Here is a 20,589-nt window from a genome sequence, read left to right as displayed (position 1 = left end):
GTGAAAATCTCATGTGATTAAAATCACTTCATCCGTTTACTTTAAAACTTTCTTTGCTTATTCAAAGCACTTTTAGATTGTCTAAAGTATGAATAAAACATGGTGGAGTGCTATTTAGCTAGTAAATAGATGGTTTATTTATTCCATTATGATATTCTTATGAAAAGCCAATGGAATGATCAGCCAAGTTCCTGGGGAAACATGAGAATGTCATTCCAAACACACACACACACACACACACACACACACACACACACACACACACACACCACAAAGACAGACAGAGAGAGAGAGAGAGAGAGAGAGAGAGAGAGAGAGAGAGAGAGAGTGAGAGAGAGATCCACATCAGAGTTGAAGTCTTGTGTTTCCCCATGTGTGGTTCTTGAAAAAAAAATCACTGCAGATTTTCTGGAAGATTTTTCTCTTGGTGTGCCGGTGGTACCAAACCTCCTTAAAGTGATATAGGACATGGTGTTTCTTTCGTGGGAGGACTTGATGGCATAATTACCACGACCTGTAAAATCAATCAGATGTTGTTACATTATTCACAGACCCTCAGGGATTCTCTTCTTTATCCACATATTGTCACCATCACCAGTGCTCACCCTGTCACTATAGAACTGAATTTCACATCAATCTGATGGATTTCTCAGGCATCCCTTAGATCAGGCTATATCTAGGACATATATTCAGTTGTATAATTTTACCCTCTAGAAGCTTCTGGCTGCTATTGAGTCTTAGAGTGGAATAGTATGAGATATAAATGAGAGTACTGGTGAATTTGCTTAAAATGATCTTTTATAGAAAATACGGAGCTCTTTTCCCAAATAATTTGCTAGTGCTGATAGCAGCAGGATACATAAATCATGACTTGGTTGCCATATGTAAAGCACTATGATAATCAGACTGGCCCGGAGTGGCAGGAGGAACCCTGAAAGAATGGGCAAATCTTGTTCTTGTTTTGCAAAGTTACTTAACATAGAGTTTGATAGGAATAGCTGAAGATCCCAGAGAAGATTAGATTTGCATTACATGTTACATATCATTACACATCTAGACTCAGAGAGCTTTGAGGGCAATGCTTTTCAGCTTTACTACTATTATTCAGTTCACAAGAAGCACAGACTTCCATCTAGTAAATACTAAAGTCTGAAAGGTGTGAAGGAATTTACCTGTCCCAAAATTCATCACTCAGTGAAATCACAATAACTTCAGCACTACCCAAGAAACTTACAACTCTAAGGCCTTAAATTGCAAACCCATCATAAGCTTTGCCGAGATCTAGTCCAATGTTCTTCTTTAGGCTGAGCCTGTGGAGATGTAGATGTGGTGTTTCTTGGGAGCTCCCAGAAAGAGGAAGGGAAGGATAAAGATGAATACCCAGGGATCTCACCATTTTATTATCTCTTTATTATTGGCTATGAGTTCTGTCCATCACTGGACCCTGTGGGCAATTAGACTATTGAGCATCTGTGGGGTTTTACTAGCTTCTAACTCACGTTAGAGTTCTCAATACTTAAAAAATACTTAAAGAACACAATGGCCATACTCTTGTCCCTGCCTACTTCTGTCTCTTCTTTCATTCCCCACTCTGTAAGATCATTTTTTCTGAACAGAAGCCAGAAGGATTTGCTACAAGTATCAGGGTAAGACAATGCCCAGGTGGATACCAAATGACAGATAAGTCTTATTCCCAGTGCTTCTTTATATCCAGGGAAGGCTGCTATGATAAGAGAGTGGGGTAAATCTGGCACCCTCTGTGGACTTCTAAGATGTGAATTGTTCTCTGGTATGGACTTTAAGGTGGTGTCACTTGCAAGAAAAAGAACGGTAAAACTGTACTACTTTGACCATAATAAAAACAAAAATCCTGGATGTCTCTCAGTGACCCTCTCTTTGAGTGTGGATAAGACATGAGAATAGAATAGCATATCATTCCTGTGAGCAGGCCATAGATCAGTTGACTTTGAGTCAATTAATATTCTAAATGAACCTGTTCAACTTGTATGAACCAAAAGAACCTAAGACATTGGTTTCCTTAGTATCTTCAAAGAAGTACACTGTCCTACTTTCTATACTAAAGAGGATATGAATTGTGCCACATGACTATATAAAAGAAGCTTGAAGCGTTGAAGCTTCAAAGGATCCCACAGACCATCCAACTGCACGAACATGATCTTGTGGGTCCTTGAATAGAAAACTCAGGTGAGCTGTGCCCATTCTTCACCCATGGGAGCTGAGAGGTAATGAGTGAGAATTGTGTTCAGCTTCTGTGATTGTGTGATTTATTAAAGAGTGACAAAAAACATGAAGACACATATTCAAATGAAAGCCAAAACTTACCCCACCGGGGTTACAACACATCACTCTGCATCCAAAGGCAGAAAGAGACACAGCAATGCAGAACTCCAGCACACTTAAAATGGCTACCACAATATCCAGACCCTGTCAATAAATCATAATGCAAGCATGTGAGGAGTGGGATTCACACATTCCAAACATTTCTACACTGAAAGAGGAGAGGCACTGGCCAAGACCTAGGAACATGGCTCCTGGCACAGTCTGACCCTTAATCAGTTCTTGGCATTTTAAATGTTGCATATTCTGTCACCTTTTGAAGCACATGTATTAATTTAACCCCTGTGGAACTGTGGCCTTTCAAGGACACTTGTAGTTGATTCTTGCTAATTTCATGAGGCACAGTCCAGTTAGCTCACACAGTATGATATCTACCTGTTCTTTCTTATGAAGAACTCACCTAATCTGACCTCTTTGCTTATAATTCCATGCTTCATAATGTATCTTTTCCCCCAAGAATATGAAAGCTTCTTGAACTAAGAGAGCTGTTTCTGAACTCTCCCAATATTAACCCTGAGATCTTACATAAATTATGTTCTTCCAGAGACTTGGGAGATGGCTTAGCTGGTGTTTTCTATGCAAGCATGATGGCCTGATAACAGATCCATAGCACCCCATAAATGCCAGGTAGGTATGATGACCTGCATTCAATCCCCACATGCAGGCAGGGGATTCTTGGAACAAAAAGAATAGTCAGACAAGCTGAATCTGAGAGCTGTGGGTTAAAGTGTTAGATCATGCCTCAAAGTGGAGTGCAATCATGAAAGACACCTGATGACAACCTTTGGCCTACACACACACACACACACACACACACACACACACACACACACACACACATTGGCACACACAGATATACTCCTGAGAACATACATACATATATTCATGCACAGTACACAAAATACAGACATGAAAAAAAAAGTGTGTATGTGCTCCAAGGTCTGTGGAATAATGTCCCTGGTGCTCAGATAGGAACATACTTGACTTTAAGCTTAATGAGGCCCTTCCTTGTAGAGGTCCTGGCATAAGATGAAACAGGAATAAAATAAGACCCACACAATTCAGAAGACTTCGTGACTTTAACAAGAAGATGGCTGATTGAGATGAATGATGATTCCATTATATAATGTGAAGAAAGCAGCTGCAGAACTTGTAACAATCCCAGAGCTCTTTTAAGCATGAAGTATGGTGTGAGGTCACAGGGCCCATAGCCAAGGAAGTTACCTTACACAGCTTCAGTTCTAGAACTGTGTTCATATCATTGTACCCTGAATGTCTACAAGGTAACAGGCCTTCAGAAATAGCAAGCAAGATTATTAATCAGAAAAACTACATAGAATAGGAGAGTTATAGGCAGGAAATTCTAGAACTTATCTTTGCCAAGTTCTGAGTGCCTTTGGAAAATTGTTCCATCCTTTAAACATTTGTATCTCATTTTGGTCGAGTGCATAGAGATTGAATTGCTTGCTATAAGGACTTTTAAAATGTTCAAGGGGGGATAATTAGTTACCAATGTCCCTTATGCAATTGTTTTGTATAAATAAATAGGGCCCAAGATTCATGGAATTTAACTTGGAAAACAATGCAGTTTATTCTGCATAAGGAGTGAGAATGTTGATTCCCTATATTTACCTGCATTTTTTTTTCTCTTTTGGTCTCATTGTACCCAGGGGTATGAGTGTGAGATGTAACTCTCATTCCTAAATAAAGGTTTGATAAAGTTCTCTATGGCTTCTAACTTCTCAAGTTGGTTCTACAATTGAGGAGTGTTACTCTTAGTTTTGTTGGGTCAGTTTGCCCCAGCCTTGCTTCAACCATAGTTCCATGAAAACAGAAACCACTTACAATTAAAATGTACATGGTCATATGACAGCTTTCTGAAGAGTTTCTATATGCACAGTAGTAGAAATGGAAAGAATAAATGCCTGGGCTCAGTGAGCTGATTATGATCCCTGAGATAGCAAACACGGAGCTGGTGATGTTCAGGCCTAGGCTACTTCGAACCTAGAAAGGAATAAAATTGATTAATTCAGTATCTTCAGGTCTGTCTCCACCCATCACCATAAACTCTTTAATTCTTTCCTTATACATTTCATCCTCACTGTTTTGACTAATTCAAAAGCACCCTAATTTGTCTCTACCATTATTTTCAACTCAACTCTCTTGTCAAGACAAAAATGTGAATGTCATTTCTACAACTAAATATTTCAGATTACTCCTACAGAGATACGAAGCATACTCCAAGTTTCTCCTACCAAGGATTTCAAAACTACTCTACTTTTAAAATTAGTTTATTTATTTAATTTGGGATGTGTGTGCCTGTGGAGGTCACAGAATTTTTGGGAGTTAGCTCTGTCCTCCCACCATGTTGGGGTAGGATGTCTCTTTTTATTTATGAAGCTGTGCAGCCCAGCTGGCCTCCTGTATGGCCTCAGGTTGTCAGGCTTGACGTGTTCACCTGCTGAGCCATCTCCCTGGGCTGTCTATTATACTCTAGCAGAAACAGGAGATCTCCATGTGTTGGTCTCTTACCATTCTCTGCTGCAAGATTCCCTGATTTCTTCTGTTTGGATAAATGCTGCTGGCCTCTTATTGCTCTTTGCATATTTCCTTCTCTGCTGTTTATTTCTTTTTGCAATTCCCTTCTAGTATTGAAAGTATATCAGCTTTTTATAAGAAGCAAAACTTCCCAGTAAAGTTTGAGTGGTTTGGTGAGACTGTAGCATGGTAGGTATATACTAATGGTCACAGCTCAGGGATGTGTAGGGGCACAGATTTGGAAATGTTGTGTTAAACACATTCTAGAGTTTGAGGTATCTCTTTTGAGTAAGGAGAATGTAAGTATTGTCCTAGTTAGCGTCAAGTTTGTTGAGATCTTGGCTTGAGTCCTTTTCCTTGGTTTTATGACAGATATCCTGGCATGTTATATTTTAAATTTGTCACTTCCTGAGAAATAACTCATCGTGAAATTTGTTTTATTCAAAAATCTTTTCTGAATACAATCAGAGCACACATTTTGATCAGTCAATAAATGCTATGTCACTCAAATGTCTAGTGTCATGGTCATGGTTGTGGATAGTAAACTTCAAGGTAGATTTGATTAATCATGCTTGATTTTTCTTCTCCTGAATTCTCTATATCCTGTACCAAGATTCCCCTGATACCAACTGAGCAACTAACAAGACAGAACTGAACAACAGAAGCTCTACCCTCATTGTCTGTTAACCAACCAAGCAAGAATTTTGTCTGCAAAAGCCAGAGTCATGGTATTTAAGTCTCTGCACAGGAGCCAGTGAGCCCTTGCTCTGTACTAAAACTATACTACCAGTAATTTAAACCAAATGACTTTTTTTCAATCCAATAGTAATTTGCTTAGACCAAGAGCAAACTTGTTGAATGATGTACTGATTGCATGAAGAGTCTTCTCTGTCATTGTGTTTTCCTGAATTGACCATACTTCACATCAAAGAAGTATTTTGTTTTGTGTGATGTTGAGAATTATGAATCACGCTAAGCCTTAATTTTCTCCTCTAGTGAAATTAAAGGCTAACAACTAAGCTTCCCTTATAGGTAATGTTTGGTGTGATTGAGGATGAGAAGGACCTGGGTAGTTTTCTCCTAGAATCATTTTAAATTTTAGCCCATATTACTTTTTTAAGAGCATGAAATCTTTCATTGCCAATAAAGATATGTTCTTATCCATAAAAAAAGAAAATCACTGTGACACAATATTCAACCTTATGTCAGAACTTAGCTAATTTTTGGCTAAAAATTTTAATAGGAAGATTCTTCTAGATGAAATACTAGCTCCTCCTTTGTTTCTTAGATGTTAAGAAAAAAATTTTTTTACATCCTGGCAGAACAGATGCTTTGATTATATCCCTCCTCTTTTAACACCAATATATATATATATACTCACCAAACCTTTTGTAGTCCTTCTTCCTGCTACAATTGAGAATGATCCTGAAATAATAAACTAGAAATAAGAGGTAAAATTCAAGTTAAAATATTTTATTCATTATTGGAAATTATAACATATTGAAACCTACTCCTAAATTTGATATACATGTGAAACAGATTGACTATATTAAAAGAACCTCAAAAGATAAGACAGTGTCTGTCCCCCTGTCCTCCCTGCCCCCCGCCTTGTTGTAGAATATTATTTTAAGGTGTGTTACTTTTGTTTATATTGCATTTATTTAACTTTATGAAGCTGTGTTACTGGGCCTGTCTAAAACACCTGATGGTCAATAAAGAGCTGAATGGCCAATAGTGAAGCAGGAGAGAGAAATAGGTGGAACTGGTAGGCAGAGAGTATAAATAGAAGGAGAAATCTGGGAGGGAAAAGGGAAGTAGCTAGAGAAAAAGGAGGACTCCAGGGGCCAGTCACCCAGCTACACATCAAGCAATGGAGTAGAGTAAGATTTACAGAAGTAAGAGAATGGGGAAAGCTTTGAGGCTAAGTTAAGAAAAACTGGCAAGAAACAAGCCAAGCTAAGGCTGAGCATTTATAAGTAAGAATAAACCTCCATATATGATTTATTTGGGAGCTGGATGGTGAGCCCCCAAAAGAGCAAAAACAACCAATGATACCCCCTTTTCCTAGAAAACAGAAGAATTCTACCAGACAGGTCACTGGTACAATTCATCAATGTTTTAAATTCTTTGACAACTTCATACATGTATGCTGTGGGATGGTCTGTATGTCAAATTGCTCTGATTGGTCAATAAATAAAATACCGATTGGCCAGTGGCTAGGCAGGAAGTATAGGCAGGACTAACAGAGAGGAGAATTGAGAGAATTCTGGGAAGTGGAAGGCTGGGGAGGGAGACACTGTCAGCCGCCGCCATGACAAGCAGCATGTGAAGATGCCAGTAAGCCACGAGCTACGTAGCAAGGTATAGATTTATAGAAATGGATTAATTTAAGATATAAGAACAGTTAGCAAGAAGCCTGCCATGGCCATACAGTTTGTAAGCAATATAAGTGTCTGTGTGTTTATTTTATAAGTGGGCTCTCAGACTGCCGGGGCTGAAAACTCCAGCTATACATGTATATATTAAGTGATGGTCATTTCACCTCCCCATCCCATTACACTCTCTCATTTACTCTTTTCCACTGAAGCTCTTCTTCCCAATAATTACACACACACACACACACACACACACACACACACACACACACATACACACACACACCCCAAAATTACTATTAAGACTGTTTAAGAGCCCTGTGACATAAATTTCTAAAAAAACAAAAACAAAAAAATTCTAAATCTCTAAAGTGAATTACTGTTCATATAGCAACAAAATTTAAGGATTTATTAAACAAAGAAAAGGACTAATATTATACTTACTTAAATAGCTACTTGGTCAGTCACCTAGCCAGAGAAACAACACTCAGGAGTTATGACTCACTTTAAACCACACTAAAGAGATAGAAGAAATAATTATCCCTTTAATGACATACTGTGCTTTTCCTTCCCAGAATCCTGGCTCTCCAGGTGCTGTTCTAGGGGCCACCATGTGGTTCAACTAGGTCTGTCCACTTGTCTGAGTATTGACTCAGAAAAGACTTAACTATCTCTTTTTTCTCCTTTATTTGTCTCCTTTATGCATGTTGGCCAGAGTCCAAGTATTTTTTTTATTTGGTACTTTGGGCTTAATTGGTTTTTCTCTAAAACATCCCTCCCACCATGTGCCTGCTTGGCACTACATGGCTAATACCCATGCCAACTTAACTCAGGTGGCATGGGTTATTATTTCCTCCTCTCAGCAACTTGGGTTCTTTCAACTTGGCAAGTGTTTTCAGTTTACATAAAATGTCTAGTGTCAACACATTTGGACTCACCTACTTTCACAGTTCTCCTATATGGCTTTCAAAGGTAACTTTTCACATTTGATTTTACATTTAAATATATTGTCTTCATTCCAAAATGGGTGAACTAATGAAATAGTTTGAAAAACTTATTCTTCAACACATTTCTAATGTTAGGATGTTAGCTGATTTATGTAAATGTAATGAACAGTTGGTGGGAGGTGAACACAGAGACTATTTGTGACAGTATATAAAATACTTTATGAGTATATGGTATGGTCTTGTAAATGGTACTGTTGGTTGGATCTTGAGTGTCTCTCAAGGCCTTTGTGTTAAAGGCTTGGTTCCTCCTTATCATGTGCTGCTTGAGTGTGGTGCTTTTAAGAAGTGAGACTTAGAAAGAGGTTTTCTGATTAAGAGGCAAGCCTGTAAAAGGGGTAGTAGTGGTGAATATTAGCAATAAACAATGGTATCCATGTGATGCCCATTATTTTGTATCTTTAGTACTAAATGAAAATAAACAAAAGCAAGATAATGGATACTTCAGTATCAACCTACATAATATCTGAGAAAGACACTTGAATGTGGTTATTAAAATAACTATTTAGATATTAATATAACTTATAGTGCCAACATCTAAGACTATCACTTAAAACTAGTATAAATAACTAAGCACTCAATAAGGCACATGGGAATATATTCTACTCATTTTATTCATTCTCCCATGAATTTGACAAAAGGGTGAACTAAATAAGTGAATAACAATTGGCACAAGTTAATGATAGCAAATCCTTCACCCTTGTTAACAACTGTTTTAAAAATATGCATTGAAAATATGCATATCTATCAGAAATGAGATATGTTAATAAGTCAGATTGATCTACCAGCAATACTCATTGAGTAGTTTGCACAGCTGAACTAAACAACACTGGAAATGATAAGTTGCTGGCCTTCATCATGTGAAAGAATTAATGTTAACACATGTTCAATTTATTCTGATCGGAGTTCATGGTTACATACTACTGCAATATATCTTCATTGATATATACTAAATTTTTAAACTACTTGTGGCATTTATATTGTCATTGCTGTGTTATATATGAGTCAAAGGAAATTTTAAGACTTTTTTCTCAAAGTTGCAGAAATACTTGATAGGACCATATTCCATGGGTTGTTGGCCAGGGAGCCCACAGAAGCTTCCAAAACAATGCATGCTACTGCCATTGTTTCTGGATACCTACCAGAACTAGATAGTAAAAGCCTATTGATGAAGACATCACACACTATAGATACAAAGGCAGAGTAAACACTCTAGTGAAGTTCTCAGCCCTGGTCATAGAAACTTCTTTCCACAGTGCAGAATGGTCAAGGTAAGTACTCAAACTGACCAAAGTTCTGAGAATAAGTGACTGGTAAATGCTTGGCTCCCAAAAAGGACATCTATGTCAGAGAGAGAGAGAGAGAGAGAGAGAGAGAGAGAGAGAGAGAGAGAGAGAGAGAGAGAGAGAGAGAGAGCCCAGTGAATATCACAGAAGACTAAATGGAAGACTATAGGAGCTGAAGGATGGGAAGGAGTGTGATGGGGTATAATCTTCTGGAATTAACACGGCCATTGCAACCATGAACATATAGAAGCTGTGAGTTTTTACACAGGCCCTGGGAAGAAGAAAAAAATGGAGGGAGGGTGAGAGAGATAGAAAGAGAGAAGGTGGGAGGAAGACTAGTTAGGAGGCAGTAGTTGACAGTGGTGGGATATAAGTACAGTATAAGATATAAGTACAGTGTATTATATACAAGTATTTTATCACCTATTTTTAAAAAATAATTAAATGAAAAAGATATAAGACCCCCAATAAATTAATAAACTTAGAATCTTATAAACAATGTTATGCTAGACCCATTTATATCATAAGATATCCAACTCACCATCAGAGATCCCCAGATTGGGTACCCTATATACACTGAGACAGGGAGAATCTCACCAGATGGCACAATAGCACTTATCATCGTGATTCCTATGCTGAGGTTCATGAGGGCAATCACAATCTGCACAACCTGGAGATGACAGCAAAGAAATAAGATCATTGACCACAAATGTGTGCCATGTCACACTTAGACAACCACCAAGTTACTCTCATTCTCCATCTTTGATACACTAAGGTGAAGTTCTGGATCATTTTGTCTTTGTTTTTTTGTCCATGTAGCTGTGGATATAATAACTTATAAAATGCCCTGCAAAACATCTATCATTATGCCAGTAAAACCAGAAGGAATATTCCCAAGCCTTTTCCGAGATGCATTTTCTGATACTCAAGATGCTTCTTCCATAGCTGTTCTCCTTAGTCACATGCTCAAACAAGAGTGACCCAGGAGTTAGTAAATAATTACAGAAGGCAGGGGCAAAGAAGTAACTTGAAGAAACACAACTAGTGTTTGTTAAATAGAGTGAAAAAAGAAGAATAAATAGCTTTAGGATCTTGGGACCACTGAGGGGAAAAATGTTAATAAAGTGTCCTGAAATGGGAGAATCCAGGGCTGGCAAGGTGGCTCAGCAGTTAAGTGTACACACTGCTAGTTCTTGTAGAGGACTAGAATTCTGTTCCCAGGACCCACATCTGAAGGCTCATAACTACCAGTAACTCTAGCTCATGGGAACTCGAAGCTCTCTTCTGGATTTCACAAGCAACATGCCCCCCCACGCCCCCCCCACTTACAAAATAAAAATAAATCTGTTTTAAAAGTATGGCTACTGTATAATAAATAGTCTCATTACATTAGAATACAAAGGAATGGAAAATTATAAAACTTGGGAGATTCAAGAAAGGGAATACATAGAAGTTAGAACATATATTACCACAATGTATGAGTTTTTAAAAGATGACAGATATAAAATTAACTACCTAAGTGTTTGTCTTTGGAAACCCAAGAAAGAAAAGCAACTGAAGAAGGGAAAGTGAATTTTAGAATGGAAATCAAGCATTTGATAGGATTCACTTCAGACACCTTCTACATCCACTGCTTCCTACTTTAGAATATCACTAATTTTTAATGTATTTTATTTGATGACATCAGCTCATTCAGATTTTCTAGTTTTGTTTTGTTTTGCTTTTAATTTTGGCACATAGCGTTTTCAAAGAGTTCTCCATTTCATCTGTGTTACTTAATCTGCAAACTTGGGAAGTGAGGGTAAGAAACCAATGAACTAAGACAAAATCTACAGTTATGTTTTTCACTAAAAAGACACAATAAAAATCTATTATCTGTTAACCAGGCCAGATAATAAAAAAAAAGGTCATCTATTAGTAATACCAGGCAGTATATGCAAGTCAGATGGCCCTGGTTAAACAGAGTTGGTCACAGAAGACACAGCCCCAGGAAACAGATTATGTTGGTAAGATGGGAAGTGGAGTTGATAGGAAAAAATGGAGATGAAAGTGTGGGAAAGAGAGAATGATCACACTATATTATATATTTGTATGAAACTGTCAAGTAACAAAATAATAAAAATGGAAAGAAAAGAAACTGTTGAAAGTGTATTATTACAGAATCAATGGATATTAAAAGATAGACAAACAAATACATAAGAGAAATCTGAATCTGAGAATTTGTTAACACAGATGAAATGGAGAACTTAAAAACACAATGTGCCAAAACTCAGAACAAGAAACAGAAAATCTGAATGGGCCAGTGTAATTAAATAAAATAAATTAACAATTAGTAATATTCTAAAATAGAAAGCACCAGGCAGGGGCAAAGATTTCAGAAGTGAATTCTACCAAATGCTTGACAACAATAAAAATTATGTATTTTTCTATTATACCTTCAATAAAGTATAGGCAAAATACTTTTAACAAAAACTACCCAGCAACATTTCTAATAAACATATACACTAAAATACTCAAATAAATATTAGTAAGCTAAAAGTAAAAATGTATGAAAATAACTATATACTATGACTAAGTTAGTGCTTATATCAGGTTTTGAAAATTGGTTAAAACTTTAATAATCAATTTAATCTAACATAAAAACTTTAAATCATATGACATATCAACAAATGCAGAAATAGCATTAGACAAAATCTAATACATCTGTAAAGTCTCCCTAATATGTCTTCCCAAGCATGAGCTGAACTAGGACTACAATAGACATCCCAAAGTGGACAGGGAAAAGCCCCTGAGGCCTCAGTCCTACACAAAGAACTACAGACAGCTAAGGAATGCTCAGAGTGACAAAAATAGTTTTCCCCAGGGAGGAGTACACCAAAATCGGTTATCTAATACCAAATGGTCAACCCCGAGAACATACATACAAGTAACATTCAGACTGAGCAGCTTATATTTAGGAACATATATTTATATACATATATGTATGTAACAACAATAAATGAAAAAAGAGGTCATGAATTTGAAAGAGAGCAAGTAGGCATATACTGGGAGGGTTTGGAGGGGGAAAGGGAAGGGAAATGATATAATTATAATCTCAAAAATAAGGGAAAAAAGAAAATGGCTAAAATTCATCATATAATGTATAAAAGATGTCAAATAATAAAAATAGGGAAATGACAGACTTAAGTACTATTTGGTGTTTGTTATGTGTAAATCTAACAAAGTATATGGAAAAATCTATAAGGAAAATAGTAAACCTCTGATGGCTTAAGTTACCAAAAAGAGGATATACTAGACGCCAAGACAATATTGTAAAAAAAAAAAAAAAAAAAAAAAAAATTCTCCTCACCTTCATATACAAATTTAATGAAACTCAAAATTACTGCAATTGTTATAGTTCCCGAAAGCTGATGCCCAGCATGGGCTTTTACACAGTGAGTTCCAGGCTAGCATAGTGTACATAGCAATTGTGGAGCCACAGGAATTCTCATCACTCCTATTTGAAATACTCAAGATGGCACAGTCTCATGAAGGATGGGTAATTAGGCATCTTCTTTGGAACTAAATAGTTTTGCAAAATGCCAGTGTTCAGATTAAGTGTGTAACACAGAAGTTCAGCCACAAGAAGCTTGGTCCCAGCATGGCAATGTTGAGGTAGTGGAAACTTAAAACTTAACTGTGATGGCTAGACTTACATCATCTTGACACAAACTAGAGACATCAGAGAGAAAACCTTAGGAAATGCTTTCATAAGATTGTGTTGTAGGCAAACCTGTAGGGTATTTTCTTATGATGGGGGAGGGCACAGTCCATTGTGCTGCTGCCATACCTGGGCTGGGTATCCTGGGCTCTATAAGAAATCAGGCTGAGCAAGCCATGGGGAGTAAACCAGCAAGCAGCATCCCTCCACCGACTCTACATTAGTTTCTGCCTCCAGGTTCCTACCCTGTTTGCATCCCTGTCCTGGCTTCCTTCATTGATAAACTACATTGTGGAAGTGTAAGCCAAATAAACCCTTTCCTTCTCCAAGCTGCTTTTTGGTCATGGTGTTTTGCCATAGCAATAGAAACCCTGACTAGGACAGCAAGGAAGATATTAGTGTTGGAAATATGGGCTGAATATGAAATGTCTCCCACAGGCTCATGTGTTGAATGCTTCATTCCTCAGATGTGGATGCTATTTGGGGAAGTTCTGGAAATTTTATAGGGGAGGTTTATTTAGAAGAAGTAGATCGCTCACTGATGGGTATATCCAAGTGGTTAAGGGTAGAAACCATCCTTGTATACCATTAGGTAAACAAGCTCTTTTGTCATATGCTCCTGATGCCATGAAGGTTTGAGTCAAGCAAGTAAAGTGACACAACCATGGACCGACCCTCAGAAACAATCTTTTATCTTTGAAGTTGCTTTTCCAGTGACACATGTCATAGTGATGCAAAAATAACACACAAAATTGGTAGCAGAAAAGTGACTAAACCTGGCCATGGTAGTACTTTCCCTTTGGAACTGGCTTACAGGAGGAATTTGGAAAAGCTTTGAAAAGCCTTAAGCATTGTGTATGCCAAGCTTAATTGACGGTTATGATAGGAGCTTAGAAGACAAGAATACATATGGTAACATAGAGTGAAGACCAGGCTCATGCGGTTTGACCTAGGGTATTGGGAATTTGACTAGAAGCCACATGTGTTATGTGTTGGGGAAAATGTATCGACAATTTCTCTATGTCCTGAGATTCTGAGTGAGGCTAGATACAAAAGCAACAGGCTAATTGACTTAGCATAGAAAAGACAACATACATTCAGGATATACATGGATATTGCTTGCTGGTTTTTAGTCAGATTTGCAACGAGACTATAAGTTAATAGAATATAATGCTTTTTTTTCAGAAGCTAAATTCTACAAATTAAACACCAAAAACTCCAAGACCATTTGATGCATTAAGAGGCTAGCAGGACACTGTGGTTGGTGTTACATTGGTGATCTTAGAATTTATAGCACTGTTGTTCTCTCAAAATCAACATACCCCAAGGATTTTGGGTTCTCCCTTCAAGAACTTCTCTGTCATCCTTTTCCACGAAAGTGAATTCACATATAAAGGCTGTTGTCCCACTTTCTGGGCATCATAGCCAGCTTCCAATGCAGTGTGTTCTATTCCTTGTATGGTTATCATGGCAGCAGAAGCAGTTCTAGAAGAAGAAATGTAATTTAGGGTGACTTCCTGGAAACAGGGAGCAGGGAGTCTAAATACAATATGACACATAGATACCAATTGAGTTAAATGTGCTAGGACATGCAAATTAAGGGAATCCCATGCTATAATTCTAGTTAATGATGTACTAATCTATGTTCTGTATTCCAAACTTGATTATGTATACTCACATCTACTTGTGAATTTTCTTCGTTCATATTCCTCATAATTATCATTACTTATTTTATGCCTGGATATCTCTATCTAATATTTTCTGTAAAGTTAGTTTCAGGTTGTGTCTGTCTGGGAAGAGATTTTATTTTTCCTGTATTCTGAAAGATTTTTTCCTGGTTGTAATAGTCTTGGCTGTCAAGGACTCTTTCTTTCAGCACTTTGAGCACCTCAACCTAGCATCTCCTGGACCACAGGGTATTTCACTGAAAAAAATCCGCTATAAGGCTAGTCATGATTTCCTTGTATGAGAAATGTTTTTCTCTCAATGTCTCTAAAGTTCTTCCGTCTCTGCTTTGGACAATTTTATTATAGTAAGAGAAAATATATTTGGAACACTTGTGCTAACAGGACCTAGACTTTTATGTCTCTCTTAGGACTTGGTTCTTACCAACTGTTTCATTTATTAAATCTTCTATTCTTATTTTTTTTGTCATTTCTCCTTCTAGTTTTATAATAAGAAAATTTATTTGTTATTAACATCCTAATAGCATCTTAGGGTCTTGACATACTTTTAAAATTCCTTTTTTTTTTTTGCTGTGGAATACTTCAAAAGAATCATTTTTTTAAGTCTCAGATTTTAAATTTCTGCTTGATGTAGTCTGATATTGAAACTATTGTATCTTAATCCTATTTATTGGGGTCTTCAAATGTTCTGTTTGTTTTTGTGTGATATGAATCTTTGTCAAAATTTTTATTTGTATCATGAATTTTCTTGTTGCATTGAATTCACACACTTTGAATAAATACTCTAGCTTCACTTGCTTTGGGTTGATTTTGGAAATCACTGCATTTGCAGTGCCCCTCCCCCAAGAGTGCTGTGGCCATCTATGTGCCCTTCCTTCATGGAAGCCCAACAATTAACTCAGCCAACCATGTTAGAAAACTGATCTTTTTTTTTTTTTAGAATCAATAGTGCTTCTTACCTGCCCTCCATGTCCAATAAATCATTTTTCCAAATCTACATTTATTCCACTTTATCAAAGGAATTCTTCATCCTATCTGACAATCTTAAAGCATTCCCTGGGTCCATTTGATCCTTGTATATTTAATCTTACCCTACTTCATAACCACATTGGTCATTTTAAAATGCAAAACAGTTTTAATTTCTTATTAAGAGAAATTCATATTTTAATCCCAATCTATATTTCTAACATTTATATTTTCCCCTTTTGATTTTTGAAGTGTCAAATATATTAGATATATTTAAGTTTTTCTACATCAACAAATTTACTTCTGCACATTCAGCCACCTTGCAGTATTTTTCTACCACATCCCTTTTCTGCTTTGCCACCACAACAAAAAGTCCATTCTCATCTCTTCTCATGCACTAATAGTATCACATGTGTTCTGCCTTCCTTTGTACACAACTGCCCACCACACATGAGTTACTCAGCCAACAATGGTAGGGAAGTGTTTAAGAAATCTGTGTGACTTCCCTCATAAGCAATATAAGAAAAGGGTGTTGTGAAAGTAATGGATGTTGCTTTTCAGTCCAATTTAATATGTGCTTTGGTTTATTTGCTTTTTGCACTTATTTTTTGTCTTTATTTTTCTAGACATATATTCAGAAGATTTAGAAAAATGTAGATTCTACCTAATTGTAACTATTAAAACCTAAGTAGGCCTTGCAAACACTTCATTTGATCCCTAGTACCCACATTAAAAAAAAATTAAAAAGCCAGCACAGTGGCATGAGTTTGTAATCTCTGTGCTGGGAAGGCAGAGACAGGTGGATCCCTGGTGCTTGCTGACCCACTAGCCTACCCTACTCGGCAAGTTCCAGACCAGAAAGAAACCCTGTATCAAGAAAACAACTTTACATAACCAGAGAAATGACACCCAAGGCTGACTGCTGGCCTCCGTAAGCATGTACACACATATTCACCCACGCACACATCATCATTACATCCACATACACACTCGTGCATGCACACACATGCACACACACTACATAACTACTCTAGCTCCACTTGCTTCAGGTTAATTTTGGAAATCACTGTGTTTGAAGCCAAACAGTTGAAAGGTACAGTACTAGTCTCCTAAGATCTCTGCAGTAGATGTCACCTCTTTCTGGAGTTCTCTAAGGAACTAACAGCTGCTCTCAGGGGAAGATTGCCAGTCCTTTGCTTCCCTGGATTTTGGGGGGAATGTTGCCTTTTTCCTACTTTCCCAGTTTTTGATGAGAGATGCTTTTTGTACCCTAGTGATTCATTATAGGATTAGTTATTCGGGAAAACTAAAATGACCTGACCAAAATGCTTAACCCTCAGTATATTTTCTTTACATTTCCAAAGCCCAGTACATCAGACAGCTTCAGGCCACAGCCACCTGTGCATCAGCAAAGCAGAGCATTCCAAATTTGTAACTTCCTTGTCACCTGCATATGTTATATGTGTAAACAGATCCCCTGTATAAGCCTGTGTGGGTAACCCATAAGAAGGTGGCCTTGTTGATAATAGTGACCTTGGGCTGCCAAGTTTCAAAATCAATCTTTGTTTCTTGCTCTGACAACTGATATTACAAGCAGTGGCCTTTTCAAGTGTCTGGCAATGCACGTGGGTATGGCAATAGTGCAAAACAGAACTGGGGGTTCTTCAGAGTTTGTGGCCTCCTTTCCACTTAGACTGGAAGCTTCTCCAGGATAGACTGTATCAACAGTGCCTCCTACAGTATTTCCATGATTCTCTGGTAAAGTGGGTCATGTTCTGGATATTTGAGGTTGATGTTGACTGTTTCTAAGGAACTCTGCAAGTAAATTCACACAGCTGCTCCCTACATTCACACCACAAAAATGTACTTTTGACACAAGGCAAATAAATTCCTCGAGGACAAAAAATTGTGTTTTTATGGTCTAGAGTTCAGTGCTCCAACTTTCATAACAGCCAAAGAATATTACACAGACATGAGGGACAGTTCTCCAGGCTAGGGAGAGATCTGCCAAGGTTTTACATTATCTCCGAGACATTTATGAGACTTTTGGCACATATAGTGTCTTTATTTTTTACCCATAGTAGAGAGATGGAAAAACACAGGCAGCCCCAGTCCTTCTAATAGCATCAAACTCCTTGTGGATCAGCACCAGCACCTGTCATGTTTCCTCACTTTTATATGAACATCTCTTTCATGAGTCAGAATGATCTAAAAGGAATCATGAAGAAGATGAAGAAGAAGGGTCATCCTCTCCTAGGACAAAATTATAAAATAAAGTGGAGATTCAACAAGAAGTCTGAACCTGGATCATTCTTTGTACGAGATAATGGTGGTAGTGAATGATGACCTGGGCAGGGTCAGTCCTGGACTAAGATCCAGTAACTGTGGGTTGTAGTTTAAGCTCATAGAAGTTTTTAGTCATTTTCTTCTTCCAAGTATGATTCATCTATCTGAGGAAAGTCTCTGCAGTTTCCTCTGACCCTTAACCAATAACCACACTAAAAATCTTCAATGGCCACACTAACAGTCTTCAAGGCTTCTTTCATTCCTAGATTTCCCACGAGAAGCTTAAGTTTATGACCTGAGTGTCCCATGCGTGAATAGTGCCAAAGATTAGTGGCAACCTACATCAGCTCACAGTCTATCTCAGGATCAGGCTAAGTATGTCAGACTGGGGTCTTAACGTTCACCAGGATCATCTCCACCACATTCTGCATGTGGCAGGTAGTTTCTTAACTGATGAACTGTAGAAATAACACATGTTGGAAGAGAACAAATGCAGTCGAAGAAGGGACATTCAGAATGAATAAAATGATCAAAGGTGAAGGTACTGCTTTCTATTTTGAAGAACAAAAACAGCTAAAAATAGGTTTTAGCTCTTTTAGATCTTTTTAGATCTTAAAGATGGTGGAGGAGGATATAAACAAATAGCTACTGGGGAGTTTATAAGCTACTGAAAAATTCAGACAAGTCAACACACAAATAAACATGTTAAAATTCTGGCTAATCAGTTCTCTACAAGGTAACACAGAACAAACTGAGTCCTCATCAGACCCCAGTGACCCCAGTTTTGGAAATAAAGAGACTTTCCACAGATGATGCCATCCAAAACAACACTGGACCCACTTTTGGCTTTTACTAGGGCCTTTATTTTTTTTCTTGCCCCCCAGCATTGTGACATAAATCGCTCCTCAAATGCCCCACAAGTACACATCAACGTGAACTCTTCTCTCCCTTCATGCAGAACGGTGGCTTGTTCCATGTGACATGGCCTCTTTTTCCCCCCTTATTCTACTCCCAGGTGTCTTAGCGTCCGAAATGAAAAACCATCATCACAAAAGGCTGTGGAAGGCAGGTTTGCACCTACCTTGTCTCTCAATTAGAAAGCCTGTTATGTATCAGGTGAAGACCAGTCTTCAGGAACGAGCCTCAGGTTTTTTGTTCAGATGTGATGTCTTGCCCACAGTCCATGTGCCACTCAGCGTAAGTCCCGTACTTTTTCTGAATCCTAAAGGTTCCTGTGGAGGTTCTCTAAGAAACACAACTAGTTCCCCTTTTATTAGCAGAAGTATCCAATGATTCTGCCTCTTTGACGTGTGTGTGTGTGTGTGTGTGTGTGTGTGTGTGTGTGTGTGTTGTTTTTGGGGGGAATGGGGGTGGAGGAATGCACTAAAAAAGCAGTGTCTGTCACAATTTTTCAGATCACAACAGCACAGCTTTCCCTGAGCGTATCAGTGTGTGTACTCAACAGGACAAAGTCATCATCATAGCCCTTCAACCCATTTAAAAGCCCATTTCAGACAAGGTTGGTGGTGTATGCCTTGAGTCCCATTTTTTTTACCCAGGAGTCTGAGTCTGAAGGATTGTGACTCATAGCCAGCCAGAGCTTCATAGAGACAACCTCTCTCAAAACAGCAAAAACAAACAAATGCCTGTTTATGACAGTTTCACACATTTTCATGTTCCCTTTCTTTCCCTAGAAAACTGTCTATGCATACTTTTCATGTGGGGTTTTTCATAAAATCCCACTGTTTGTGATTTACAATAAATGTCCATCAAGAGGCAGCATGTTGGCTGTAAAGAAATAAATAGCACTTTGCAATTATTAAGTGAATAACCCCTTTCTCAGCCAAAGAAGCATTTAAGACAAATTCAATTGCCATAATTTACTACATGATCTTGTCATCCTCCAGAATCTAGGATTGTTCACTGATAAAACAAAGTAATCCTTGACTTAATGTAGGAAGTATTATTCTGTTTTCCATTACTGCATCAAAATAGTTGATATTGTATAATTTATATAAAAATGAATTTACTTCACTTATAGTTTTGAAGTCTCAAAAGCATGACCTTGGCTCTTGCTGGTTTTTGTTAGGGCTCTCTGGGTATAACACAACAAGAAAGATGGGAAAATGGTGGGAAAGTGGGTAAGGGGTGGAGATCACATGGAGAGGTGGAGATCACATGGAGAGGTGGAAAGATGATGGTGTATTGACTCACCTTTAGGCCACACCTCATAAAGTTTCCACTACCTCCACAATTCCCCACTGAAGATCATAGATTCAGCTCATGAACCCTTGAAGGGCAGCTGCATCCAAATCACAGCAAAAATGAGAGGCAAGTGGTTGGCAATTTTTATTCATTCAATAATTTCTTAGACAAATTTCCATATACCAA

General features: G+C 37.8%; 1 protein-coding gene across 1 annotated transcript; it reads right to left on the bottom strand.

Annotated features, from left to right (window-relative positions):
* Window positions 1-113: 113 nt before the first annotated feature.
* Window positions 114-19,986, bottom strand: LOC114703405 (membrane-spanning 4-domains subfamily A member 4A-like). The gene is made up of 7 exons (XM_028884229.2): window positions 19,280-19,986; window positions 14,584-14,746; window positions 10,103-10,231; window positions 6,278-6,334; window positions 4,204-4,362; window positions 2,344-2,445; window positions 114-514 (listed from the first exon to the last, which is right to left on the bottom strand). The coding sequence occupies exons 2-7, from the start codon at window positions 14,728-14,730 to the stop codon at window positions 452-454; spliced, it is 657 nt and encodes a 218-aa protein (XP_028740062.1). The 5' UTR covers window positions 14,731-14,746; window positions 19,280-19,986; the 3' UTR covers window positions 114-451.
* Between the last annotated feature and the right edge of the window lie 603 nt (window positions 19,987-20,589).

Source organism: Peromyscus leucopus, chromosome 1 (assembly GCF_004664715.2).
Source record: "Peromyscus leucopus breed LL Stock chromosome 1, UCI_PerLeu_2.1, whole genome shotgun sequence".
NCBI lineage: Eukaryota > Metazoa > Chordata > Mammalia > Rodentia > Cricetidae > Peromyscus > Peromyscus leucopus.
This window is presented reverse-complemented; position numbering and strand designations above follow the sequence as displayed.

Bases quoted from the DNA above. Each gene is read 5' to 3' on its own strand.
- LOC114703405 (XM_028884229.2), bottom strand. From the start codon at position 14,730: ATGATAACCATACAAGGAATAGAACACACTGCATTGGAAGCTGGCTAT. The intron at 2,446-4,203 runs GTAAGTGGTTTC...ATTTATTGACAG, and splicing joins TGACCATGTACATTTTAATT to GGTCTGGATATTGTGGTAGC. The intron at 515-2,343 runs GTAAGTTTTGGC...TTGATTTTACAG, and splicing joins TGTGTTGTAACCCCGGTGGG to GTCGTGGTAATTATGCCATC.